Source organism: Schistocerca cancellata, chromosome 2 (genome assembly GCF_023864275.1).
Source record: "Schistocerca cancellata isolate TAMUIC-IGC-003103 chromosome 2, iqSchCanc2.1, whole genome shotgun sequence".
NCBI lineage: Eukaryota > Metazoa > Arthropoda > Insecta > Orthoptera > Acrididae > Schistocerca > Schistocerca cancellata.
Genome location: NC_064627.1, coordinates 463692579 through 463715048, shown reverse-complemented (window position 1 = coordinate 463715048; position 22470 = coordinate 463692579). Strand labels below are relative to the sequence as shown.

General features: G+C 38.1%; 1 protein-coding gene across 1 annotated transcript in view; it reads right to left on the bottom strand.

The window, feature by feature from the left end:
* Nucleotides 1–22470, bottom strand: part of LOC126161972 (cytoplasmic dynein 2 heavy chain 1) — a 778966-nt gene that overhangs the window by 650734 nt on the left and 105762 nt on the right. Inside the window, 2 exon segments of the mRNA XM_049918163.1 lie at nt 4156–4254; nt 11878–12105. Of these exon segments, the coding sequence (XP_049774120.1) occupies nt 4156–4254; nt 11878–12105 (327 nt within the window).

Sequence of the window (22470 nt, the reverse complement as noted above, 5' to 3'; positions counted from 1 at the left end):
CAACACACTGCTGTCACAGGTCACAGATTTAATTCAATACTTCTTTAAACAACATACTGAATGCTGTGCTGTAAAATCAGTTCTGGAAACTCTGTCCCTCATAATTATAACAGTTTACAGAGCATCTGCAGTAAACATTTCAAAGCTCCTCTCCTAGCTAGAAACAATTCTTATAGAACTTTATAGAAACAACAGTAAAATTATATTATGTGGAGATTTTAACACTGATTTCATTCCAAGTAATAGTAGCCATGAACAGTCGAAACCATCATTGTTCACTTTCAACTTATTCCCTATGATTGCATTCTGAACAAATGTAGAATGGCTCAGAAAGAACACTTCTGATAATCTGTACCTGAACCCCACTTGTTACAATGAAGTAAATGAACAGGCTATAATAAATGGCCTGTTCAACCATTATGGTCAAATTACAATCTTAAAACTAGAGAGCAGGAAAGCAGCAAGTGATCACATCAAAGTTAAAAATGTCAGAACATTAAATGCGGAATCTAACACTATATTTAGAAATACTTTACGATGAAAACAACAGAAGAAGTATTACCAGGCAGACACTGAATGAGAAAATCACTTCATTCATAAGCTCCTTCCTCCAACACTCTGCAGCCTGCTTGCCCCAAAGAGAGATTAAAATCAAACCAACCCACAGGAAAGGAAATAGTGCTTGACAAAAATAATATAAAAACTATATGGAACATCACAAAAAGTGAGACAAATAGGAACACAAAATTAGAACAAGTAGGGAAATCAAAGTCCTCTATAGTGGAATCAAAAAGTGGCAGTTTCAGAATTCAATGATTTTTTCCTCACTGTAGTTGGGAAAAAGAGAATACCACAACAACCAGTCTCCTGTACAAGCCACAGAGGTGCCTGATCACCTGCAACATGTAACAAACAATGCATTTCATTTCAAAAGTGCAACTACTAAAAATAACCTTGTAAAAATCATAAAATTAGTAAAACATACCCAGTCCTCGGGGTTTTGTGGTATATCAAGTACAATTTTAAAATCCTCTCTAGACTTAATAAGTCACACATTGTGCTATTTGTGTAACTTGCCAATGAAAACTGGCATATTTCCTGATAGATGATGGCAAATCACGAAAGTGGAGAAAGACATCTAACACCCAACTACAAGCCCATATCTCTGCTGCCAATGTTTTCAAAAGTGTTTGGGAGAATAGTTTATGACAGGTTTTATAAACACATTGCACAAAATGAATTACTGAACCTTTGCAGATTATCTTTTGTAAAGAGATTTCCACAGAAAGAGCCATACTCAGTCTCACCAATGAAATTCTAGAAGAGTCAAATTTCACAAGGTATCCAGTGGGAATCCTTTGTTAGCACATTAGGGCCTTTGATGTGTAAAAATATGTTCTACACTATGGCCTCAAAGAAAACAAATAGTTGTCCTAGCAGATCAAGGGTAACAATAAATTCAGAATGGGGACAAGTATGGAAATGCCTAGGACTCAGTCCTTGTTACACTGATTTTTCTTTTGCTCTACATTAATGATCTGTCAATTACAATTAATAACAGGGCAAAAATAGTGATGTATGCTGATGATACAAATTTTCTCTTCAAAATTCCCAAATCCATAAAGCAGGTTGTAGCCAAGAGAATACAGTACCAAGTATACAAATGGTTCACAGTAAAAAGACTAATAATCTCTTTTTCCTTCAAAAACTAATGTCGTGATATTCCAGATAAAAAACATCAAGTTCCTGAAATGGTATTAACATTCAGAAAATCAATGAAAATCCACAGATGAACTTCCTAGGCATCTGGATGGGCAATCTGTTGAGATGAAATGAGAAAAATAATAAGCTGTTCAACACATTTAGCCATGTTTTGCACAGAAAGCTATTTCTCACTTTTTTTTAATTGAAAAATAATGCAACTGTCATATTTTGCTTATTTCTAGTCTGTACTATGATAAATAGTGTTATAGTCTGAGGATATGTTAGAGGAAATGAGAATGTTTTGAAACTCCAAAAACAAAAAATTAGATTAATATGTAAAGTTGCTAAAAGAACATGCTGCAAGGGTATCTTCATATCCCTCAGGATATTCACATTATAGGTCAAGATAGGGCGTCTCTCCTAAGGATCATCAGGTACATTTTCTCTTGTGTTTCAGCAAATATTTGCAAGTTCATTTTTGCATTGTGTACCTGGAATCAGTCCAAACAAATAGTGCTTTTCACATCTTTCATGCAAAGCCTAGTGTCAACAACAAGTATTGGTTTGTTTCCTGTTACAGACAAAATTAATTTTAAGGTGGAATTTTACATGTGCATTCAATAGAGTGGTCCAAAATTACTACCGTGGGATATTCATTTTATCTATATGTTTTAATAAGGACAGTAAAATAGAAAGAATAAACAGAAGTCCATCAGCAACTCAGTAGCACAGCATGTCTAATGGTAGCAGTCAGTGCAGGACAGGGCAGTGCTGTCACAGATGGAGTACTGGTTATTCTTCATGTTTTACTGTTCCTGTAAATACGTATCAATAAAATAACACTATCAAATGGGCATGTCAAATTCTTCTTTCAAAATAATTTTGTTTGTAACAGGAAACAAACCGGCACTTTCCATCAAAATTGTGCATTGCATGAAAGATGTAATGAGTAGTGTTTATTTGGGCAAACTCTCACTACACAATGTTAAAACGAAATTACAAATATCGGTTGAAACACCAGAGGAAATATGCCTGATGACTTTAAGGAGAGACATTCTGAATACAAGTGTTGTTGGTAGCCAACTATAGGACAATTTCTCAGACAAACTGTGACATTCACAACCGTGACACAACAAAAAAATATACATATATATTTTCACCAAGGCTCTGCCAAACTGGTAAAGATACATTAGGGAGTTACAACAAAGAAACACAATAAGTTTCCCATCAATATAAATAAGGAAATCAATAATGTACACGTCCTCAAAAAGAATCTAAAACCATTCCTAACTGACAAAAGTTTTGATAGAACAAATGAATTCTTAGATTTGTAAGGTAGTCCTTAGTGTAAGAACAGTGGTACTGAAAATCTAACTTCACACTTAAGTAAAATACAAGATGCAATCAGTACCACAAAGTTAAAATAATAAAACATAAATTAAAGTGTAAACAAAGTCCTGAATATGAAAATGAGGTATTTTTATTTATGTTATGAAGATAAAGATGCTTCACTTTAATTGGTAAGATAAAATGTACTTTTATTTATTTCTGTCGTGAAGATAAAAATGTGTGCTTCTATTTATTTCCCATAAAAATGTGTGCTTCTATTTATTTCTCATTTTAAGTATGCACATGCAATTTTTGCCAAAGCACATTGTGGTTGTAATATTACATACAGCTAAATGTACTACAAAATGACTAAACTCTATATGATATTAAAAAAAGAAAAAACTCTAAATTTATCTATAATAAAGCACAGCACCAAGGAACTAGTTGACACAATTTAATGATGTATAAGTAGATATGCAAAATATATTTCCAATATGTTACATTCTACAACTATTTGTACTTGTTCTTTTTAAGCCAAATGAGAAGCTGCCTCATTATTATCTATATACTGTCTATAACAGTTTTCATATATCCAATAAGAACTTCTGAGAAAGTTTCAGTTTACATACAGATATTCAGTAATACTATATTTATATTCTGGCACTGTCTTTAACAATCGATTTTTGGTGAGGTCACGGTGAGGTCACTGGTCCCATCAGATTAGAGAAGGGTGGGGGAGGAAGTCAGTCATGCCCATTAAATGGAAACATCCCAGAATTTGCCTGAAGTGATTTAGGGAAATCACGGAGAACCTAAATCAGGACGGTCGGACATGGCTTTGAACCGTCATCCTCCCAAATGCGAATCCAGTGTGCTAACCACTGCGCCATCTCGTTCGGTCCTCAAATTCTTTCTCGAAAAGTATCTATGAAAAGTAGTCATTGGAAAATGTCATTTTGAACTAGTGTAGCAGACTATTTTTTCCCACAATAACACAAGAACAAATTTTCTAGATAATGAGGCAGCACTAGCCACTAGGAATTGGAGTATACTTCGAACTAAGAGTGTTAATTAGACGTGTGTGTACAAGTGAGTGTCTTAAAAATATGTACAGTGACTAACCTGTTTATCCACTTGATCAAATATATCACGTATATCCCTCAAAATTTCCTTCATCTTGTGTTGATACCGAAGGGAATCTGACTCCATCAGTGCAAGAACCTGCAACATGACACATAAGTTACCACTAGGTAACAATAGACACACTTTTTTTTCTCGCAACCAGGTATTTTCTATTACACATTGCTTTGGTCAAAGACCTTACTTTATGTATGTATTTTTGGAAAGTATTGATAGACTAAAACCCAAAAATGAATCTTTCCCTTTTATGAGTAATGCTCTGTGATTCAATGGAGCTCACTCAAAGGTACAAACCTTCCAAATACATTAAAATTATATGCCACATTGTATCTTAAAAATGGATGTCAGCCTTTAGCAGAAAAGTACTTATCATTTGAGACCGCTGTTTGTTCCTCACTAAAGAAGTGGCAGCGTACTTATCTAAGACCAACAAAGGTCTGGAGGTATATCACTTTGCACTTCACTACAGACTATAATATTAGTTTAACATTTATAATAATTTAGACAAAATCACAAGAAAAGAAAATGTCACCTCTGTGGAAAAGTGGATTATCTATGTTAGTCACAATTTTATTTTAAGGGCAATACATCTCCTTCTCATCTGATATATTTGCATTAAAATTATGGCTAGATGACAGTTGTAAGGCCCTTTTTATGTTTCTGTTGGCATGTGACAGTTCTGGTTGTGTAAATCAATTTGTAATGGGAACTTCTGCCTGGGAATAAGGCCACAGTTTACAGACATTAACTGTTTAGAAAAAACTGATACAGCCACCACAATAAATTATAATACTGTTTTCAATGAACCTAGGTGGGCTCTTTGTGCACATCACTGCAAAGAGTGATAACATTAAACATTGATCAAACTTCAAACTAAATGGTTTTTGAACCACAAGAAACAAAAAATCAAAAACATTCTGGAGTAGTTAATTTGTTGCATTAGTCACTATTTTATTTGAATGGCAGGGCAGATTTAAAGGACACACTCTTAACATCTGATGAATGTGTCTTAAAATAATTGTTACATACATTAAAATTATTGTTAGGTGATAGCTGCTACATAACATTTTGTTTCTGTTGTCAAGTGGCACTTTCTAGTGAGCCATTTAATTTGGCATGTGAAATTACGCCTGGGAACAAATGTACAGTTCATGAACATTAATTACTTAGAATAAAATAGCTACAGCCTCCACAAGTAATCATAATACTGCTTTCAAATAATCTAGATAGATCTATTCCCTAAAACAGTAGAGAATTATCATTATTTTGATATTAAACTAGATGCACCCAGTATGTCTTGCAATACCGTAGGAAGCAAAAAAAGTAGTTATTTCATAATCTATTTATTGGTGAGTTTTTGGATACACAATAGTTTTGGTTTTTCCATCTGGTGCACACAAATAAGTCAGATGGTTTCCCACACCAAATACAGTTGTTCATGTGAGAAGCATGGATTTTCCAAATTTAGTCTGTCAATTGTAGTGGTTGTCCCTGTGCCTTCATGGTCATTGCAAATGTGAGTCGGAATGGAAATTGCATTTGAACTCAAATGGCATGTATGTTGGAATCACTGGTATATGATTAGGAACATTTAAATTTCCATTCACTTGTTCTTAACAGCAAATCTCGGAAAGTTCTTGACCGACTGATTTGAAAGTTTTGACGCAACATTGCGAAATGTGTTGCAAATAGCTTTAGTAGTAAAGAAGTCATAAAACAAAAGCTATGCCTCATATGTTGGTTTCTCATTAATCTCAATTTTACCGGTAGGTTTGAATAAAACTATGGAGATGCTTCGGGAACTCAAATGGAGGGAAGGCGGCATTCTTTTTGGGAAATACTACAAAGAAAATTTAGATGACCGGCATTAGAAGTTGACTGTCGAACAATTTTGGTCCTGCCAACATACGTCACGCATAAGGACCACAAACATAAGATACAGGAGATTAGGGCTCATACGGAGGTGTACAGTCATTTTTCCCTTGCTCTATTTGCGAGTGGAGCAGAAGGGGAAATGACAAGTAGTGGTATGGTGTACGCTCTGCCACACACCTCATGGTGGCTTGCAGGGTATCGATGTAGATGTAAATATAGATGTACTCCTTTTTAGGGGTTATGAACCTTCATAAGTGTGCAGAGAACAACTCACCAAAGTTTCATCACAACTGGATCAATGGTTTACACTGAGTTTCCTGGTGTACAATGTGTCAAACAAAACCTTTGTTATCTGTGTCTAAGTGGTACAATTGTCTATTCGGTTTATGAATGAAAAAAAAAAGAAGTAGTACATTGTTTAATGAAACTGAATGATCAGTATGAAAGGCATACAGATACACTGAGAAATAACAATAAAAAGAGAATATGACCATTTAACTAAGAGGAACTGTTGGTCACCTCATGTGAAAGATGTTGCTTTGTTGTGCTCAATATTTTACATCTTTTCCACGAGATGTACTGACACTGGACACTGGAATGTTCATCTTTGGCATGCTAGTGTAAATGGTGCATCAGATAAATTCATCTCAAAAACTTGGGTACAAAAAGTTAATATAAAATTTAAATGTGTTTTTCCTAGTGACTGTACTAAACGTCATGGATACATTGTCATATAATGTGTGTTTTTTTACACTGTGCCATAAAAAATGTATTTTGTGCTATTGCCCCAACTGTTGTCAACATTTGTACTTTATACAATTTTGGCAGTACTATTGTCATTTAAATTATCGTACACCCCCAAGAATCAAGAGAGCAATGCATGATGCCTTCAATGACTACCGTAACACAATACTGTCAAGTGATCTTTCACAGAACTCAAAGAAATTATCGTCATATGTAGAGGCTGTTATTGGCACCAAAGTTAGTGTCCAGTCCCTAGTGAATGAGACAGGAACTTATATTGAGGGTAGCAAAGCAAAAACTGAAATTCTTAACTCCATTTTCAAATGTTCCTTTACAAAGGAAAACCCAGGAGAATTTCCCCAATTTAATTGTCATACAAGAAGGCTAGTAGAAATGATACACAAAACAATACTATTTTCTGTCATAAAATCTTTGAGAAATTTCTGTCTGATCCTAGTACAAAACAATACTACTTTCTGTCATAAAATCTGAGAAATGCCTGTCTGATTCTAGCCTGTGTGATCCTAGGTACAGATTTATTGTGCCCTGAAAGAGGAGTGCATCGGTGTTTTAAATGAGAGGACGGAAGTGTCTAAAGGGCATTTCTGGGCACACTTTAGCAATATCTTCCTTAAGAAGCTGCCACCAACATATTTCACAAGCGGCATAGGATTTATGCATGCTATTTTCATTCAGATTGCAGTGTAAGTTATTGTAAGTTAGAATGGGCTAGGACCAGACAGCCAATTCTAAATGATTTTATGGCAGAAAGTAGTACTGTTGATGTTGAGCATCAGGCTTTAAGTAAATATAATTGTTGGCAGGTGATGCCAGCGGATTTATCTGCAACTGTGCTTCGTGAATGGTGGATGCATTGGCTTTGGATGTTTTACATTTTATGGTTTGAGTGGACAACACATATGTGCAGCTTAAAAAAGTCGTGACTAGCCCATAACTCAGGACTTATGTAATCTTTATATTTCTAACAGTATAAGGTGGACAGTTTTATCTGGTTTCCTTGTTTTTAGCGCTTGAAAAATGGGATAATGTTGTCCCAAAACATGTTGTGGCTATAATCACATGATCGACAACTGGGCTGAATGTCCTACATATTGTCTGGATGTTGTTTCACTTTTGTTTTGCTGCGAGTTGAAGACACTCACCACAGTACTCCTCAAACACCCAAAATGACATGCAGTTTCCGAATTCCCCATTCTACACTCGGACAGCATGCACTCTGATACTGCATACACCATGTGTGTGTCTGACTAGCAGTCTCTCCTTGCCAGATGATGCTGCTATGACCTGGACAGCTTTATATTGATAGTTGGTTGGTGGCAATAATGTTCTGCCAGATCAGTGTATTATAACTAGCATATCGTGTTACATTTAGTTTTCCCTTTCAACATTGTCAGCATTTATTGAATGAACACTAGTTTCAAGTTTTTAAGCATCTACAACACCAAACATTTCAATAAATTAGTAAGTTTTATCTTAGATTCTTCTGTTCCCTAACAGAAATCTCATTTTGTGTACTACTTTCAAAGAGAATCAGCAAGCTTATTTTGAAGTTATTATCTTCTGTTCTGTAAGACAATGCACCAGAAACACTTTAACCTCAATGTGAATGCTGTTCTCAGGCATAGGATGAGTTAGTTGACATTTGTTAGCAAATGCAAATCACCCTGACTACTGTCAAATGACAGTAAGTTGCTGTAAATGGGTGTGTTGGGAAGGTTCCCAAGAATCGTGTACCACAGACACTAAAGAAACCTCACATACTATCTTCTCCTGTGGATCCTGTGCCCTCTACAGGGCAAACGGCATATATCACTACTCATTCACTTGACTGTGAGTTGTGTGTCAGTGGTAGAGCTAGATACCCTGTAGAGTTGAGATAGGGTCCACGACAAACTTAGGGTGTTATAACCATCAACCTAAACAACAATACTGATGTGCTAACCTCTACAAAAGCTAACACTGAGCCAGTGAATTCACTTCACTTTAGCAAACCTACTGTGTACTGTGTCAGGAACAGGTAAACACAAAAGGGTAGGTTTCTATAAAGCATCATCAGTTCAAATACAGGGCAAATAATTTCAGCCCTTAGGGAAACGGCACAAGGAATGGGATGGAACACCAGATGCACCCAGTGTGTATGCCTATGGATCTCATCAAATTTAATATGTTATTCTGACAGCCTGTAACCCTTGCATTAAATTGACTTTGAATAAAGTGTAATATGGCACAATAAGTCACAGGCCTACTGTCTGGAGACCAGACTGTGGTGACAGCTATGTGACAAGTTATGAAGTCATAACCCACCTGGAAACAGTGCCCTCATTTGCTACTGCCTGAGCAATGCACAACCATATCGGGTAGTGCACATTTGCTGGGTTGTGGTTGAAATGCTCGGGTCACAGGCTCTCTAGTTGTAGCAGGAAGAGTCAAATGATATCAATAGCTGAGTGCAGTTGCAAATGTCTAGTCACTGTATAATTATAAGCTACAATTGTGTTACTCTTTCTGAGAATTTTTCTTAAATGTTGGGACTGACTACCTGATAAACTGCGTTCAACATCATGATTATTCAAGAGTGTCCAGTATTGATTTCTACAAGTACAGCGATTTATACAAGTGTGTAATACCTTGTGTGTAATGTTAACAGTCTGTGCCAAGAAGTACAGCACTCAATAAAAAAAGTATCCCTTGGAAAAAAAGTTGTGTGCTCTTTTCTGAAAGGTAGTCCCACATTTTTCTATTATCATCACAGTTGCAAAACCACTTCACAAATGAAGCCACTAATAAGCATTACCTTCTGCAGCAAGAGGGTCATCTTTAGACTGCGAATGTACCTGATGACTGCGAATGTACCTAATGAAGTACCTCTCAAACAACAGCCTTCGCATGTATGATTAGCCTGTTACAACCAACTGCATTAGCACAGTTCTTACAGAGCAGGGATGTTGTAAGCCACTGAGGAAACAGCATGAAACCAACTGGTGATAGTGATGCACATCTGAACAAATTATGCCTGTCATCTGGGCTATAAGGTCATTCTCAGATCATTCCAGCAACTTCCAAGGAAGGATGAGAAGACCAGCCTTCCTCACAGAGTTTCAACAAACCTCAAAATCTGCAGCATTGTTTTCAGAACTGATTGTAACCCCCTGGCTTTGAGTCAAGCAGAAGACTGAGCCAGACACTTATAAGGTTTTCTGATAAGCTTTTCTGGGACTTCCTGGACTTGCACTGTATGGTTCAGAATTGTAGGGTCCCCACAAATAGGTCAGGTGTGCATTATACATATAGCCTGCTACTCAGGTAGCTGATTTTGAACATAGTTCAGATTAGGAGACTATCCCTCCAATTCAGATAACAATATCTCTATGAGACCTGGTAGCATCAGATTACGATCGAAAGAACACCCCCCCCCCCCCCCCCCCTCCCAAGGCAAGAGTACAAAATCCTGGTGATTAACTCCCAAAGGATTTGTAACTAATTGCCAGCTTTGAAGTGCTTCTAAAAAACAGTGGAGTTCATGTAATACTAAATACAGAAGACTAATTAAAACCTGACATTGACAGCAGTGAGATTTTAGGGGAAAATTTAAGTAGCTGTCAAAAGAACGGGCTAATGGGAAATGATGGAGATGCTGCATTTGCTGAAGTAGGTAAGACAATAAAATTCACTGAATTCATTGAGATAACAAACTGAAACTGCATGTGAGATTGTTGGGCAAGATTCCAAATGAAAGGTGAGGATAAACTTACATTCAGAACCTGCAATTGGTCACAAGACAAACAACAGAAAACTTTACAGAAAGCCTAGTAGTACTACTACATAAGTTCCATAACTGTACAGTCATCAGTGTAGAGACTTTAATGAGCAAACAATCAAATGGGAAAATTACAATTTGTACTGAGTTGTATGTTTGTCCTACCAATGGTTACTGGAAAACTTGACTTAGATGCAAGTATGTACAACATTAATATGCTGTGCATGCTAACAGGAAATACGCCTTTTTTCTGTTTGGATGATTTGAGAACAGGTCCTGATACCCAAAAGTAGTCATCAGTTAAATAAAAAAAACTGAATTTCACAACTTGATGATTTTTCTACTCACTAATGAGGAAATACTGAATTGAGTTGTGCAGAAAAGTAATGTGTACCAGAACTTAACCAGAAGAAGGGGTCAGTTAATAGAACACATCCTAAGGTATCAAGGAATTATCAATTTATCATCAAGACATGCCTTAACCCTTTCCACTCTGGCCCGCACAATCGTGCGGGTTCGATTATAAATTTTTCGTGTTTCAGCTACATCACTTTTCTGCGTCACTCCAGACTGCAGCAATGGTGCGAGCTCCCAGCTTCCGTTTGGCAGCTGTTTTATTTCATGCTGTGACCATCAGAGTGCAACAGATCATTTAAAACTTCAACAACAAGACAAAGGCATGCGTTACCGAGATAAATGCATTCTGTTTTCCTACATTTCATTAGTTTAAGGAAATTCCTGCATCATTTTAGACTGAGAATCTTTCACTTAAGGTGTGTAAGGTGTCTAGACACTTTCATGAAATGCTACTTGCGTTTTATACATGTTTGAATTTTGAGTAGCACGATAATGCTGGTGACTTCTTGAATAAACTATCACTATGCGAATTTTTTCAGTATTTTTACCTGATTCTACACGTAATAATGTATGGTAATTGGTACATATCAGACAACATTTTAAGAAATTTTCTATCAGGGTGGAAAGGGTTAAGGACCAAGTCAAACACCTGACTTGGCACATGCTCCTATGTTCCTTCCGAACTTCACACAGGCTTTCTCATTAAGCTATGAGAATAGCACTCTGTCATTTCGGCATACAGAGGCCTTCAGCACAGACTCAGTGTGAGAAGGATGATCTTATTCTTGAACATTTGCATCCAGGATAAATACCTGGTCTACAGCACAGTTTTAATCTTCACTAATGTTCAATGCATATATTTCACAAAAAATACTGTTTTGTCTCAAACTGGCTTATGTAAAAAGCTAATATGCAGGGATAGAAACCATCATTTAAAAAACAGAACAGACCTTATTCCGAAGATTGCAGTGATAAGAAGCAAGAATGCTGTTCTCTCGTGAAAGACGTTCAACAGCAGCTTGAAGACGAGACAAATAGCCCTCTATAGTTTGACTGTCTCCCCACGTGACATCGCCTTGTTCTTGAACAAGTCGCTCCAGTTCCCGTGCTGCCACCAACATCATTGGCCTTTGTGAAGGTATCATTCGATCTCCAATAGTGTTATGAAAATTTGCTATCTGTAAGTAAATATTAAAACATCTGATAAATGGCTGGAAATCCAAAACGCATGTTCTAATTAGTGCATACAAGTAAAGAAAATTAAGAAAATTATTGAACTATATGTATTTTTTAAACTTATAAGCAATAAATTGAGCTCCTGAATGAAAACATTTTCTTCATATTTTCTAAAGAAACTAAAAATAAAAAAACACAGATTAATTTGTCGTAATTGCCTCTCATTTAGAATAACAATGGGAAATATATTGCATGATACGTGGTATTGCCATTAGAGGTGGGATTACACAGCGGGGAAAACATTGATGTATAGCAGTGTAAATTAAAAGATCATCATTACATTACATCAATACTTGTTCCATAGATCATGAATACGACATTTCGTAATGGCATGGAACATGTCAGTTTGACATAAGGTTTCTTTACACAACATATTTATTTATTTACTTTTTTTTACAATTACTACTTCATATGTAAAAATTAATCTATTGAACAGAAGGAGTTGTCATTCAGAAATTCTTTTAATTTGTTTTTAAATGCTGATTGGTTATCTGTCAGACTTTTAATGCTATTTAGTAAATGACCAAAGACTTTTGTGGTAGCATAATTCACCCCTTTCTGTGCCAAAGTCAGCTTTAACCCAGAATAGTGAGGGTCATCCTTCCCTCTTCCTTGTACATATGATTTGCTATTATTTTTGAACTGAGATGGGTTATTAACAACAAATTTCATAAGTGAATAGATGTCTTGTGAAGGTACCGTGACTACGCAAAGTTCCTTAAATAAACGTCCGCAAGATGATCTTGGGGGGGCTCCAGGTATTATTCTGCACCACAATGATTTGACTTTTGGAGGAAGTATGTTGGTGATAGCATGATTAGGACCAACAGTAAAGATACCCTATCCACATTCCTTCAAAACCTCAACACCTTCTCCACATTTCACTTCTACTAGTCCTCCTCAGACCAACATTCCCTTTATCCAATGTCTACCTCCAGTTCATGGATGGCTCAATGAGTACTTCTGTCCACATAAAACATACCAACCACCAATTATATCTCCATTCCAATAGCTGCCATTCACACACAAAGAGATCCCTTATCTACAACCTAGTCACATACAGTCATCACATCTGCAGTGACTAACAGTCTCTTTCCCTGTATGTCAAGGGTGTTGCTGAGGTCTTAGCAGACTTATCTTCCACACACTGGCTCCACAGTCATCCAAATTAGTCACCTACCCACTGATCAGCTGCAAAGAAGCACCCTTCTCACAACTCAGTACCATCCAGAACTGGAGCAAATGAATCACGTTCTCTACCAGAGTTTCAACTGCCTCTCAACAAGCCCAGATATGAGAAATATCCTCTCCACCTCCTTCACAGTGGTATTCCAACATTCACCCAACCTACCATATTTACTCGAATCTAACCGCACTCGAATCTAAGCTGCACTCGAATCTAAGCCGCACCCAAAAAATGAGACTCGAAATCGAGGAAAAAAAATTTTCCCGAGTCTAAGCTGCTCCTGAAATTTGAGACTCAAAATTCAAGGTGAGAGAAAAGTTTTAGGCCCCCCCTCCAAATCGAAACAAAGTTGGTCCATTGTAACGTGAAAAACAACTGAGATCAAATGGATGAAGATACAGCTACAGTAGTTTGGTTCGAGTCGTAAGCTTAACAGTTAAGCTTTACCAAGCAGCACTGCTATGTGTCAGGCATTCTATCCATATTTATTTGGGTAGCCTTCCTTTTTCGCGTGCTTCGTCTGGTTTGAATCGATTGCTTATTTTGCTTTGATCTGATAAGTGCCGTTCTCTTTGTTATAGGGGTTTACATCACTCTAAGCTGAAAATGCATTATTGTACTGTGTCATGCATTGATTGTCGCATTCTGATAATGAGTGTTTACGATCTGTCGCCGCTCGCGGCATTGCTTGCTTTTGTGTGCGCTACTGCGGCTTACAATAAAAAAAAAAATAAAAAAAAAGAGAGGAATTGTCTCATAAGTGAAACAATGGCAAGAGACTGCTATTTGTTGTTACTTACACTGCTGCTTGTTTGATAATGATCAACAAGAACCAAATCATAGTCTGCGTATGATAGAAGATGTTCTGAACGAGAGTTTAGCAAAAATTTTTCTCCATTTGAAAATCTTTGCAGATGCCCCTTTAGTACATTACATTCTGCACAGAAATTAGAGTCATCTTAGATTTAAAAATCTAGTCAATTGACATGCTTCATTTATGACTGTATCACTATTCAGCATAAGAATAATACGAATATAAACATGACATGATATGTATATTCTTCCGCATTTGCTGTTGTCTCACTCTAGTTTCGTAGTTTATTAGGCAGAGAGGGTTTTAATGAGATAGCAGAAAACACAAAAGAATACATGGCATAATGTTTACATTCTTCCACCATTTCTTTTAATTTATTTACTGACGCAGAGGTTTTGGCACCAGTATTTATCTTTGTGCCTGCAAAGCATACCTGTGTTGTGCTACATATACAGGGTTATTACAAATGATTGAAGCGATTTCACAGCTCTACAATAACTTTATTATTTGAGATATTTTCACAATGCTTTGCACACACATACAAAAACTCAAAAAGTTTTTTAGGCACTCACAAATGTTCGATATGTGCCCCTTTAGTGATTCGGCAGACATCAAGCTGATAATCAAGTTCCTCCCACACTCGGTGCAGCATGCCCCATCAATGAGTTCGAAAGCATCGTTGATGCAAGTTCGCAGTTCTGGCACGTTTCTTGGTAGAGGAGGTTTAAACACTGAATCTTTCACATAACCCCACGGAAAGAAATCGCATGGGGTTAAGTCGGGAGAGCGTGGAGGCCATGACATGAATTGCCGATCATGATCTCCACCACGACCGATCCATCGGTTTTCCAATCTCCTGATTAATAAATGCCAAACATCATGATGGAAGTGTGGTGGAGCACCATCCTGTTGAAAGATGAAGTCGGCGCTGTCGGTCTCCGGTTCTGGCATGAGCCAATTTTCCGCGGGCTACGCATGAAACTTGCCCGCATGCGTTCAACCATTTCTTCGCTCACTGTAGGCCGACCCGTTGATTTCCCCTTACAGAGACATCCAGAAGCTTTAAACTACGCATACCATCACCAAATAGAGTTAGCAGTTGGTGGATCTTTGTTGAACTTCGTCCTGAAGTGTCGTTGCACTGTTATGACTGACTGATGTGAGTGCATTTCAAGCACGACATACGCTTTCTCGGCTCCTGTCGCCATTTTGTCTCACTGCACTCTCGAGCGCTCTGACAGCAGAAACCTGAAGTGCGGCTTCAGCCGAACAAAACTTTATGAGTTTTTCTACGTATCTGTAGTGTGTCGTGACCATATGTCAATGAATGGAGCTACAGTGAATTTATGAAATCGCTTCAATCATTTGTAATAGCCCTGTATTTGATGGCAGAAGTTAGTTGTGGCAACATCTACCAACATTTTTCAGAACTTCCGCTTACTTTGCACTCAATTCTAAGCCGCAGGTGGTTTTTTGGATTACAAAAACTGTAAAAAAAGTGCGGCTTAGAGTCGAGTAAATACGGTATGCCATATCCTTTCCCCTCCATGTACTATGTCTCCACCTCTGCTCCCAACTTCATGTTCAAAGGCCCCTATCCCTGTAAAAGAGCCAGATGCAAGACATGTCTCATACATTCTCTTGCTCTCACCTACTCCAGTTCTGTCAAGGAATTTCCTAGTTCACCAAAGGCTCGGCCACCTGAGTAAGCAACTATGCAGTCTATCAACATAGCTGCAACCACTGCACAGCATTCTAGGTGAGCATCGTCATTAACAAATTGTCTGTCAACATGAATGGTCACAGCCAAACTGAGGCTTCACACATCTGCACACTCCCACAGTAATGCATTTTCCTCCACTCTTACCCTCTTATCCCTCTCCCTCTCTATCCTGCACCTATTCTGCATCCCCAACGTACATCATTACTCACCACAGTCAGGGCTCGGAACTCACAGATGACAACGTCCATGTTTGTGTTAGTTATGTATATGTGAGTATGTGTATGCATTTCTACATCTGACAAAGGACTTTGTCCAATAGTTAATCGAACTGCCTATTTTTACATCTACTTTTAAATGTGCTGCCCAATATCTCCTCTCTGTGGTGGGTATTAATCTATACTAACTCAAATGAACTGTTGTACTAGCTACACATCTATACATAGCATAGTAGACTATTCTTCCAAACTTGAGCTGCCTGTCTTCGACTATTCTTCCAAACTTGCGCTACCTGTCTCTGCTCAGAGGTAAATATTTTAAGTTCCTCTTTGAGATATGATAGAAGTGCCTCTTTATGTAGTTTATTAAGCATGTAAATCTTTCAGCTTTTTGAAGCTACCCTTTGACCTTCCCTTGTCATTTCATACCTTAATATTTCAGCTAATTAATGACTACTGTATCATTTATCTCCTTCTTGGAGATTGAAATGATTTTCAGCTCTGCTCACTTACATCGTTCTTTAGTAATTTTATGCACTGCTTTTTACATAGAGCTCTGTATGACATACATTTGTCTTTGGCAGCATTGTCATCTATTTGTACCATTTTCTTCATTATTTTCTTATCTTTCTAACCCAAGCAACAAATGTTTGCCTTTAAATGTTAAGTTCTTAATGTAAGATTAGAAAATAGTGTTTTCTGGTGAGACATACTGATTTTAATTGATTATAATTTTCAATTGATTAATTAAGTCATTTTCTTTGCATTAGAAATATTCAGCTATGTATTTCCACTCTAAATTTTCTGATGCAGAGCCTGTGCTCACTTAACAGAATTAAGAAATCAGACCCTAAATTCTCTGATAATGATGATGCTTTTTGGGTGAGGAAAAATATGATAATGAATGAATCAGAGATGGTAAAATAGAGTGCATTTACTAATCTGTTTTAGGACTCATCCAAAGCACCTCACCAGGCTTGGTGAACCACTTCACCATTCAAGATATAAGCTAATAATATATAAGCTAATAATTGGAAGATTACCTTTTCATCATCAGCATTATCTGAATGAAAGTAATTAATGAATGTCATTAAGTTATTCCTACCAATGAGTTGATTCCATTATCAGTTCAATTCAGTTACTTTCTGATGAGTCATATTCTCTACTTTGAAAAGATACCTAGGATTACACTGAAGAGTTGAGAAAAAGGGTTGCCATTATGTCTGTCTATGATGCAAGCCATATAAAGTGTGTTTCTATGAATGATGACACACATAGAGGCCTATTTTCATGAAATACACAATACCATAGGACAGAGTCCAAGACTTCTCAGATTCTTTTGCTATGATCAAAAGTCAACCCAAACTGAGAGCCTATCAAATGAAAAGTTTTGGCTTTCATTTGAATTTTCTGAGAAGTCTGTTTGGAAATTGCATTCATTGTGACTGACCCTAAGAAAATAGAACTATGAATGAATATTCACCATGGAGCAAAAGTAGACAGTATACGTTCATTAACCTCACACACTATAAATCAAAATATTCTGGACTGCTGCTGGCATAAATGCGAATTACATGTGAAAAGTCTTATATCAACTCAGTAAGGAGTAGGCACATACAGAAAATTATTGCTAGGTGAGTATAAGAGGATAGGGCAGGGACAGCCAAGAATTCTGCACGCACGCAGTGCTCTCACTCGTGTGCGGAGTTCTGTCACACGGCTGCACACTTTCCCCACTATCATGCCATTCAGTCTGAGCAGGATACTGTGAATGCTGTTAGACAGCAGCACAATCATACAAGGAACAATCAAGTCCACTTAAAGTGGGAGGTCTGCACTCCATTCTGTATGTTCTAATTTTTGGTCCTGCTTTCCTTCTTCCTTCAGAAACTCAATAGTGAGTCTTAAATAAGAAAGTAATTCCAGGCATGACCCTTAACTAAAAAAAGGTATTTGCAATAATATGTAACGTTTCCATACTCTCTGTTCAGTATGATTAAAAACTGCTGCAACTGACATTGTAATTATGTGTGCAATTCACAAAAATTTACTGTTATTACCATCGATTTCATCACGTGCTCCATGTCTGCATATTTAGCACAGAGTGCTTCTTGATTTACAGAAGCACAAATTCCATACAAATTATCTTTCAATCACAAAAATCTTTGGCTCTTTCGTCGTCGACTAATTCTTTAAATTCTTTATGCATTGTTCTCTCGTGTCTTTCCATAGCAAGATTCTAAAACACAAAGGCTCATGTAGCGTTGACAGAAATTCAAATAGAATTCTGGTAAGTTGTTCAAAATTAATAGGTAATGTCGTTAGTGACATAGGTAATGCATCACTGGTGCAGGGAATTTTTCCAGACAACATAAAATATGCAACTGTTAAACCTCTTCATAAAAAAGATGACAAGAGAGAGTTATACAATTATTGTCCAATTTCCTTGCTGAATTCTTCTTTCAAAATAGTTCAAAAAGTAATGTACTCAAGAGTAGTCTCAAAATTAAGTGTAAACAATTAACTTAGTGTATCACAGTTTGGATTCCAGAAGGGCTTCTCAACTGAGAATGCTATGTATATATTCACTCATCCATCAGTACAAGTCTTAAGTAATTATATATTGCCAGATGGTATTTATTGCGAGTTTTATAAGGTGTGTTATTGTATAGATTATGTTATTCTCTTAGCAAAACTCAAATTTGATGGAACTGATGACTTCACACGCAGCTCGTGTGAATCATACTTAACAAATAGAGTGCAAAAGTTTGTGCTGAATAATTCAAACAATGTCTGAAGGGTAGAATGTTTTAGGGACTGGGGAGAAAACATAAAGGGAGTCCCACAGGGTACAATTTTGGGTCCATTCCTTTTTCTTATACACTCCTGGAAATTGAAATAAGAACACCGTGAATTCATTGTCCCAGGAAGGGGAAACTTTATTGACACATTCCTGGGGTCAGATACATCACATGATCACAAAGACAGAACCACAGGCACATAGACACAGGCAACAGAGCATGCACAATATCGGCACTACTACAGTGTATATCCACCTTTCGCAGCAATGCAGGCTGCTATTCTCCCATGGAGACGATCGTAGAGATGCTGGATGTAGTCCTGTGGAACAGCTTGCCATGCCATTTCCACCTGGCGCCTCAGTTGGACCAGCGTTCGTGCTGGACGTGCAGACCGCGTGAGACGACGCTTCATCCAGTCCCAAACATGCTCAATGGGGGACAGATCCGGAGATCTTGCTGGCCAGGGTAGTTGACTTACACCTTCTAGAGCACGTTGGGTGGCACGGGATACATGCGGACGTGCACTGTCCTGTTGGAACAGCAAGTTCCCTTGCCGGTCTAGGAATGGTAGAACGATGGGTTCGATGATGGTTTGGATGTACCGTGCACTATTCAGTGTCCCCTCGACGATCACCAGTGGTGTACGGCCAGTGTAGGAGATCGCTCCCCACACCATGATGCCAGGTGTTGGCCCTGTGTGCCTCGGTCGTATGCAGTCCTGATTGTGGCGCTCACCTGCACGGCGCCAAACACGCATACGACCATCATTGGCACCAAGGCAGAAGCCACTCTCATCGCTGAAGACGACACGTCTCCATTCGTCCCTCCATTCACGCCTGTCGCGACACCATTGGAGGCGGGCTGCACGATGTTGGGGCGTGAGCGGAAGACGGCCTAACGATGTGCGGGACCGTAGCCCAGCTTCATGGAGACGGTTGCGAATGGTCCTCGCCGATACCCCAGGAGCAACACTGTCCCTAATTTGCTGGGAAGTGGCGGTGTGGTCCCCTACGGCACTGCGTAGGATCCTACGGTCTTGGCGTGCATCCGTGCGTCGCTGCGGTCCGGTCCCAGGTCGACGGGCACGTGCACCTTCCGCCGACCACTGGCGACAACATCGATGTACTGTGGAGACCTCACGCCCCACGTGTTGAGCAATTCGGTGGTATGTCCACCCGGCCTCCCGCATGCCCAATATACGCCCTCGCTCAAAGTCCGTCAACTGCACATACGGTTCACGTCCACGCTGTCGCGGCATGCTACCAGTGTTAAAGACTGCGATGGAGCTCCGTATGCCACGGCAAACTGGCTGACACTGATGGCGGCGGTGCACAAATGCTGCGCAGCTAGCGCCATTCGACGGCCAATACCGCGGTTCCTGGTGTGTCCGCTGTGCCGTGCGTGTGATCATTGCTTGTACAGCCCTCTCGCAGTGTCCGGAGCAAGTATGGTAGGTCTGACACACCGGTGTCAATGTGTTCTTTTTTCCATTTCCAGGAGTGTAGATGTGAATGACCCTTCACTTAACATTCAACAAGCAGAATTTGTCCTTTTGCAGGTGATATTAGAGTTATAATAAACCCCATTACAGATAAAACAGCAGGAGAGATGGTGAATGATATTTTCCAAACAAGCATAAGGTTTTTTTTTAATAAAATGAACTTCCTTATTTAAAAAAAAAATAAAATATAAATAAAAAGGGGACCGGGGGGGGGACAACGACACCACACACATTATATTCAGTTCTGTACAACAAATAAATCATACCAACACAGCAGAAGTAAGTATGGTAGAATGCTCCAAATTTCTGGATTATGTATTGATGAAGAAGAAGCATGTTTCTGAGGTTCTGAAACAAGTAAGTTCATATCATTGGTAATCTTGGAAACTAACTAATTAACCTCCTGACATATTTTGGATATTTTCACTCAATAATGTCTTGTGGAATAATTTTCTGGTTCATTCACTTTTTATTTAACGAAGAAAGTGTTGATTGGACAAAAGCAAGTAGTAAGAATAACATGTGGTGTTCAACCAGGAACGTCATGTAAGTATCTCTTCAAGGAGCTAGGCATTTTAATTGTACAGGCACAATACATATGTTGACTAATGAATTTCCTCATAAATAGTGCCTTACAATTTGAGAAGAGCAGTGATCTCCATACCTACAACACTAGAGGGAAAAAATTACATTTATTAGACATTTTTAAAGCTGTTGGTGGTTCAGAAAGAAGTTCAGTACACAGTAACAAAAATTTCTGATCATTTGCTTTTAAATCTAACTCAAAATTAATGTTAATAAATAGATCCAGAAGGCCAGGAGAGAATTTTTGCTAAAAAGAGCAAATAAGCAGTTGCTAGCATCCAATTTAGAAAATGAATTGAAATCATTTAGCTCCAGTATGGTGGATGTACTGGAATTATGGGAAATCTATAAATGGATTGCAAGTAAGTGGATTAAGGATGGAAAAGATCCACTGCAGTTTAACAGCAAAATTTGTAAATTGCTGAGGACACAAACGGTTGTGTTCTTGGTTCAACAACAAACATGTAAATGAGAACAGGAAAAAGTTAATAGGAATTTGTGCACCTGTCAGAAGTTGTATGTGTGAAGCATACAACTACCAGCATCATAACTGAGCAAAAGTTCTCCCCAAAAATCCAAGAAAATTTGTCCTACGTAAAACTGCTATGCAACTCAAAGGCTTCTATCAAGTCACTCATTGACCAATCTGGTAGGGCAACACAAGATAGCAAAAGGAAAGCCAAAGTTTTAACTTTCGTGTTTCAGAAATCAATCACACAGGAAACTGTACAAATATACCATTGACTGACGATCGTACAGAATCCTATATGAAGGGTGGATAATAGGCATCCCTGGCTTAGAGAAGCAACTGAAATAGCTGAAAATAAATAAGTTATCAGACCTGGATGCATTTCCAATTCAGATTAACTGAGAGTACTCTATGGCATTGGCCCCTTACTTAGCTTGCATTTATCATGAATCTCTTGACCAGTGCAAAGTCCCACACAACAGGAATAAAGCGCAGGTGATTCTTGTATGTAAGAAACATAACATAATGGACTCACAAAATTAGGGACCAGTATCCTTAACATCAGTTTGCTGCAGAATTCTTGAACATATTTTCAGTTCAAATATAAAATGAACAAATTTCCTTGAAATGGAAAAGATTCTGTCAACAAATCAGCACTGATTTAGAAAGCGTTGCTCATCCAAAACTTAGCTTGCCTTTTCTCATGATATTCTGCAAATGATGGATGAAGGGCAACAGGCAGATTCGACATTCCTAAACGTCCGGAAAGCAAATGACACAGTGTCCCACTGCAAATTGTTAACATTGGTACGAGCATACGTATGGGGTTCCCAGATACTTGAGTGACTTGAAGAATTTTGAAGTACAAGAACCTCCTACATTGTTCACGATGGTGAGTGTTATTAGAGACAAGGGTACCATCAGGAGTGCCCCCAGCATGATAGGACTGCTCATATTCTCAATATACACAAATGAATTGAAAGACAGGGTGAGCAGCAATCTGCAGTTGTTTC